Source organism: Oncorhynchus clarkii, chromosome 29 (genome assembly GCF_045791955.1).
Source record: "Oncorhynchus clarkii lewisi isolate Uvic-CL-2024 chromosome 29, UVic_Ocla_1.0, whole genome shotgun sequence".
Taxonomy (NCBI): Eukaryota; Metazoa; Chordata; class Actinopteri; order Salmoniformes; family Salmonidae; genus Oncorhynchus; species Oncorhynchus clarkii.
This window is the reverse complement of record NC_092175.1, coordinates 46,378,617-46,386,116: the sequence shown is the minus strand read 5'-3', so window position 1 is coordinate 46,386,116 and position 7,500 is coordinate 46,378,617. Positions and strand designations below refer to the sequence as shown.

The 7,500-nt window shown below is 48.4% G+C and overlaps 1 protein-coding gene across 1 annotated transcript in view; it reads left to right on the top strand.

Moving 5' to 3' along the window:
* LOC139388245 (transmembrane protein 135-like) overlaps positions 1-7,500 on the top strand; it is a 21,946-nt gene that overhangs the window by 7,455 nt on the left and 6,991 nt on the right. The window contains exons 7-9 of the mRNA XM_071134794.1: positions 1,849-2,016; positions 2,135-2,204; positions 6,867-7,034. Coding sequence (XP_070990895.1) covers positions 1,849-2,016; positions 2,135-2,204; positions 6,867-7,034 — 406 coding nt within the window. The remainder of the gene's footprint in view (positions 1-1,848; positions 2,017-2,134; positions 2,205-6,866; positions 7,035-7,500) is intronic.

Below are 7,500 nucleotides of genomic sequence, written 5' to 3'. Positions count from 1 at the left end.
CCGAGGGGGGGAGATCGTGGGGGGAGATGGAGGGCCGAGGGGGGAGAAATGGAGGGCCGAGAGGGGGAGATCGTGGGGGGGAGATGGAGGGCCGAGGGGGAAGAGATGGAGGGCCGAGAGGGGGAGATCGTGGGGGGGGAGATGGAGGGCCGAGGGGGGGAAAATGGAGGGCCGAGGAGGGGAGATCGTGGGGTGGAAATGGAGGGCCGAGGGGGGAGAGATGGAGGGGTGGAGATCGTGGGGGGGAGATGGAGGGCCGAGGGGGGGATCGCGGGGGGGAGATGGAGGGCCGAGCGGGGAGAGATGGAGTGCCGAGGGGGGAGATGGAGGGCCGAGGGGGGAGATGGATGGCCGAGGGGGAGATGGAGGGAGACAGAACGCGTCTCCTTCCTTAGCGGCATGACGGCTGCGTGGTCCCATGGTGTTATACTTGCGTACTACTACCGTTATAGCTAGAGGTTAGGGGAAGTGTTTATCTATATAGATACACAGTGGGGCAAAAAAGTATTTAGTCAACCACCAATTGTGCAAGTTCTCCCATTTAAAAAGATGAGAGAGGCCTGTAATTTCATCATAGGAACACTTCAACTATGACAGACAAAATGAGAAAGAAAATCACATTGTCGGATTTTTAATGAATTTATTTGTAAATTATGGTGGAAAATAAGTATTTGGTCAATAACAAAAGTTTATCTCAATACTTTGTTATATACCCTTTGTTGGCAATGACAGAGGTCAAACGTTTTCTGTAAGTCTTCACAAGGTTTTCACACACTGTTGCTGGTATTTTGGCCCATTCCTACATGCAGATCTCCTCTAGATCAGTGATGTTTTGGGGCTGTTGCTGGGCAACATGGACTTTCAACTCCCTCCAAAGATTTTCTATGGGGTTGAGATCTGGAGACTGGCTAGGCCACTCCAGGACCTTGAAATGCTTCTTACGAAGCCACTCCTTCGTTGCCCAGGCGGTGTGTTTGGGATCATTGTCATGCTGAAAGACCCAGCCACGTGTCATCTTCAATGCCCTTGCTGATGGTAGGCTTTGTTACTTTGGTCCCAGCTCTCTGCAGGTCATTCACTAGGTCCCCCCGTGTGGTTCTGGGATTTTTGCTCACCGTTCTTGTGATCATTTTGACCCCACGGGGTGAGATCCTGTGTGGAGCCCCAGATTGAGGGAGATTATCAGTGGTCTTGTATGTCTTCCATTTCCTAATAATTGCTCCCACAGTTGATTTCTTCAAACCAAGCTGCTTACCTATTGCAGATTCAGTCTTCCCAGCCTGGTGCAGGTCTACAATTTTGTTTCTGGTGTCCTTTGACAGCTCTTTGCTCTTGGCCATAGTGGAGTTTGGAGTGTGAGTGTTTGAGGTTGTGGACAGGTGTCTTTTATACTGATAACAAGTTCAAACAGGTGCCATTAATACAGGTAACGAGTGGAGGACAGAGGAGCCTCTTAAAGAAGAAGTTACAGGTCTGTGAGAGCCAGAAATCTTGCTTGTTTGTAGGTGACCAAATACTTATTTTCCACCATCATTTGCAAATAAATTAATTAAAAATCCTACAATGTGATTTTCTGGATTTTTTCCCCTCATTTTGTCTGTCATAGTTGAAGTGTACCTATGATGAAAATTACAGGCCTCTCTCATCTTTTTAAGTGGGAGAACTTGCACAATTGGTGGCTGACTAAATACTTTTTTGCCCCACTGTATCTACCTGATCTGTTCTGACCGTTATAGCTAGAGGTTAGGGGAAGTGTTTATCTATCTTTCTCTCTCTCTCTCTCTCTCTCTATATATATATATATATATATATATATATCTGTGCTGTTGTGATTGCGTTCCTCCCCAGGTTCATCGTTGGGAAGGAGGAGATTCCAACACACTCCAACCTGTCCGAGCACAGCTATCCACAACCCCCGGAGACATCCGTCAACACAGAGTCACAGAGGTCAACAGGAAGCCCGGCATCCGGCAGGAAGTCCCTCATCACCCTCACCAGGAGACTGCTAGAATCTATGTGAGGACACACACACAGTAACGTTTACACACACACACACACACACACACAGTAACAATTGCAAGCAAGCACACACACATACACACAGAGTTGTAGTGACCGTGTTGTCTGTCTCCAGATGCAAGCATGGACCCAGACATCGATGCTGTAAACACTACCAGGACAACTGCATAGTCTACTGTGTCAAGGTGAGATACCTGGTCGCTACCAGGACAACTGCATAGTCTACTGTGTCAAGGTGAGATACCTGGTCGCTACCAGGACAACTGCATAGTCTACTGTGTCAAGGTGAGATACCTGGTCGCTACCAGGACAACTGCATAGTCTACTGTGTCAAGGTGAGATACCTGGTCGCTACCAGGACAACTGCATAGTCTACTGTGTCAAGGTGAGATACCTGGTCGCTACCAGGACAACTGCATAGTCTACTGTGTCAAGGTGAGATACCTGGTCGCTACCAGGACAACTGCATAGTCTACTGTGTCAAGGTGAGATACCTGGTCGCTACCAGGACAACTGCATAGTCTACTGTGTCAAGATGAGATACCTGGTCGCTACCAGGACAACTGCATAGTCTACTGTGTCAAGGTGAGATACCTGGTCGCTACCAGGACAACTGCATAGTCTACTGTGTCAAGGTGAGATACCTGGTCGCTACCAGGACAACTGCATAGTCTACTGTGTCAAGGTGAGATACCTGGTCGCTACCAGGACAACTGCATAGTCTACTGTGTCAAGGTGAGATACCTGGTCGCTACCAGGACAACTGCATAGTCTACTGTGTCAAGGTGAGATACCTGGTCGCTACCAGGACAACTGCATAGTCTACTGTGTCAAGGTGAGATACCTGGTCGCTACCAGGACAACTGCATAGTCTACTGTGTCAAGGTGAGATACCTGGTCGCTACCAGGACAACTGCATAGTCTACTGTGTCAAGGTGAGATACCTGGTCGCTACCAGGACAACTGCATAGTCTACTGTGTCAAGGTGAGATACCTGGTCGCTACCAGGACAACTGCATAGTCTACTGTGTCAAGGTGAGATACCTGGTCGCTACCAGGACAACTGCATAGACTACTGTGTCAAGGTGAGATACCTGGTCGCTACCAGGACAACTGCATAGTCTACTGTGTCAAGGTGAGATACCTGGTCGCTACCAGGACAACTGCATAGTCTACTGTGTCAAGGTGAGATACCTGGTCGCTACCAGGACAACTGCATAGTCTACTGTGTCAAGGTGAGATACCGGGTCGCTACCAGGACAACTGCAAAGTCTACTGTGTCAAGGTAAGATACCTGGTCGCTACCAGGACAACTGCATAGTCTACTGTGTCAAGGTGAGATACCTGGTCGCTACCAGGACAACTGCATAGTCTACTGTGTCAAGGTGAGATACCTGGTCGCTACCAGGACAACTGCATAGTCTACTGTGTCAAGGTGAGATACCTGGTCGCTACCAGGACAACTGCATAGTCTACTGTGTCAAGGTGAGATACCTGGTCGCTACCAGGACAACTGCATAGTCTACTGTGTCAAGGTGAGATACCTGGTCACTACCAGGACAACTGCATAGTCTACTGTGTCAAGGTGAGATACCTGGTCGCTACCAGGACAACTGCATAGTCTACTGTGTCAAGGTGAGATACCTGGTCGCTACCAGGACAACTGCATAGTCTACTGTGTCAAGGTGAGATACCTGGTCGCTACCAGGACAACTGCATAGTCTACTGTGTCAAGGTGAGATACCTGGTCGCTACCAGGACAACTGCATAGTCTACTGTGTCAAGGTGAGATACCTGGTCGCTACCAGGACAACTGCATAGTCTACTATGTCAAGGTGAGATACCTGGTCACTACCAGGACAACTGCATAGTCTACTGTGTCAAGGTGAGATACCTGGTCGCTACCAGGACAACTGCATAGTCTACTGTGTCAAGGTGAGATACCTGGTCGCTACCAGGACAACTGCATAGTCTACTGTGTCAAGGTGAGATACCTGGTCGCTACCAGGACAACTGCATAGTCTACTGTGTCAAGGTGAGATACCTGGTCGCTACCAGGACAACTGCATAGTCTACTATGTCAAGGTGAGATACCTGGTCACTACCAGGACAACTGCATAGTCTACTGTGTCAAGGTGAGATACACTTTGCAATGATTTAAGAAGGCAGGTTTTACACCCCACCTTTATCATAGAATCAGACGGCCCAACCCCCACCTTTATCATAGAATCAGGCGGCCCAACCCCCACCTTTATCATAGAATCAGACGGCCCAACCCCCACCTTTATCATAGAATCAGGCGGCCCAACCCCCACCTTTATCATAGAATCAGGCGGCCCAACCCCCACCTTTATCATAGAATCAGATGGCCCAACCCCCACCTTTATCATAGAATCAGGCGGCCCAACCCCCACCTTTATCATACAATCAGGCGGCCCAACCCCCACCTTTATCATAGAATCAGGTGGCCCAACCCCCACCTTTATCATAGAATCAGGTGCACCAAAACAGGTGATGCATAGAAAACATTAGAGAGCAACTTGGAAGGTCCAGCCTTCCATGAAGATCAGAAACTGGGTCTGGTTTGGTAGGTTCCAGCCTTCCGTGAAGATCGGAAACTGGGTCTGGTTTGGTAGGTTCCAGCCTTCCATGAAGATCAGAAACTGGGTCTGGTTTGGTAGGGTCCAGCCTTCCGTGAAGATCGGAAACTGGGTCTGGTTTGGTAGGGTCCAGCATTCCGTGAAGCTCGGAAACTGGGTCTGGTTTGGTAGGGTCCAGCCTTCCATGAAGATCAGAAACTGGGTCTGGTTTGGTAGGGTCCATCCTTCCATGAAGGTCAGAAACTGGGTCTGGTTTGGTAGGGTCCAGCCTTCCATGAATATCAGAAACTGGGTCTGGTTTGGTAGGGTCCATCCTTCCATGAAGGTCAGAAACTGGGTCTGGTTTGGTAGGGTCCAGCCTTCCATGAAGATCAGAAACTGGGTCTGGTTTGGTAGGGTCCATCCTTCCATGAAGGTCAGAAACTGGGTCTGGTTTGGTAGGGTCCAGCCTTCCATGAAGATCAGAAACTGGGTCTGGTTTGGTAGGGTCCAGCCTTCCATGAAGGTCAGAAACTGGGTCTGGTTTGGTAGGGTCCAGCCTTCCATGAAGATCGGAAACTGGGTCTGGTTTGGTCTTAAACATACAGGTGTGTGGTAACATGTTATGCCAAGATCAAAAGAGCTCTCTGAGGTCCTCAGAATAAACCCTTGAGTCTGGGAGGAGTTTCAAGTAATTTCACAGCACTGTACACTGAATGTACAAAACATTAAGGTGACTATAGTGTATTATCTTGGGTATTTGACAGCCCTGACTATAGTGTATTATCTTGGGTATTTGACAGCCCTGACTATAGTGTATTATCTTGGGTATTTGACAGCCCTGACTATAGTGTATTATCTAGGTGGGGTGTTTGTATGCTGACTTCACAAAATTAATTTCCATGTAGATGGTCAATAAAGTTTATTGTGAAAGACGGTACAGTGTGAAGATAGGCAGAAACTGCTTCTCCAATAGAAATCTCATATCATGCTTGTAGGCGATGTCATGGCGACGTTGGCTAGCTATAAGCTTGTGCGCAGAAACACGTCATCTGGTCTAATGGTTGTCTCTTGCTGGACTGTGCGTGTGCAGGCCGTCAACGCACTCCTTCGATATAAAGTCATTTTTTTAAAATGAAGATAAAAACATGTCTTTGTCACTTTCACAAGGCTGGAGTAGTAATATGGCATTGGCTCCAATCAGGGATGTGCCTTTAGATTGAGAGACAATGAACAACTAAGGAAGAATGTTTCATTTCTCTCAATGACTTCTTTAACCCCAAGTCCCGTCCTGGTCGGCCTGGTTGTCCTGGTCATCTTGGTTGTCCTGGTCGGCCTGGTTATCCTGGTCATCTTGGTCGTCCTGGTGTGCCTGGTCGGCCTGGTTGTCCTGGTCATCTTGGTTGTCCTGGTGTGCCTGGTCGGCCTGGTTGTCCTGGTGTGCCTGGTGTGCCTGGTTGTCCTGGTCGGCCTGGTTGTCCTGGTCGGCCTGGTTGTCCTGGTTATCTTGGTTGTCCTGGTGTGCCTGGTTGGCCTGGTCGTCCTGGTGTGCCTGGTCGGCCTGGTCATCTTGGTTGTCCTGGTGTGCCTGGTTGGCCTGGTCGTCCTGGTGTGCCTGGTTGTCCTGATCGGCCTGGTTGTCCTGGTCATCTTGGTTGTCCTGGTGTGCCTGGTCGGCCTGGTTGTCCTGGTTGTCCTGGTCGGCCTGGTTGTCCTGGTTATCTTGGTTGTCCTGGTGTGCCTGGTCGGCCTGGTTGTCCTGGTGTGCCTGGTCGGCCTGGTTGTCCTGGTCATCTTGGTTGTCCTGGTTGTCCTGGTCGGCCTGGTTGTCCTGGTTATCTTGGTTGTCCTGGTGTGCCTGGTCGGCCTGGTTGGCTTCACAAGCGTTCCCAGAAGTCTGGTGATGTTGCGTCTCAGTTTAGAAACTGAAATCGTAATGTATTAATGTGGTTTCCATGGCTACCTGATCCGGTGTCGTCTGAAGGTTATAACGACGTTATAATAATGTTATATTCATGTTTCCAGGGATTCATCCGTATGTTCAGTGTGGGCTACCTGATCCAGTGTTGTCTGAAGGTTATAATAATGTTATATTCATGTTTCTAGGGATTCATCCGTATGTTCAGTGTGGGCTACCTGATCCAGTGTTGTCTGAAGGTTATAATAATGTTATATTCATGTTTCCAGGGATTCATCCGTATGTTCAGTGTGGGCTACCTGATCCAGTGTTGTCTGAAGGTTATAATAATGTTATATTCATGTTTCCAGGGATTCATCCGTATGTTCAGTGTGGGCTACCTGATCCAGTGTTGTCTGAAGGTTCCGTCAGCGTTCCGCCAGGTCTTCACGAAGCCGTCCCGCCTCCCCTCTCTCTTCTACAACAAAGAGAACTTCCAGCTGGGGGCTTTCCTAGGGTCCTTCGTCTCTATATACAAGGTAAACTACTAGATTCAGTGTTACTTTTTAAAAAGTCATATTGCGTATTACTCTTTTACTTCTTCCAACTGTAACTAATGACGTATTACTCCCTGGGAAAAGTCATGAGTTACTGTACTAGTTAGAGGTTCACAGCTGTTATTCTGAAACCTGTTCTCATTATTTTCATTTCTTTGCTTGACATGGTCTAATAACTCAAGCAGAATTTGGTAACACTTTTCGATTTTGGCACACAGAATCTACAGGTCATGAGGAACTTGGTAAACAAATAATGGCTCTGATTGGCCTTTAGGTGGCTCTGATTGGCCTTATATGTAGGTGGCTCTGATTGGCCTTATATGTAGGTGGCTCTGATTGGCCTTATATGTAGGTGGCTCTGATTGGCCTATATGTAGGTGGCTCTGATTGGCCTATATGTAGGTGGCTCTGATTGGCCTATATGTAGGTGGCTCTGATTGGCCTGTAG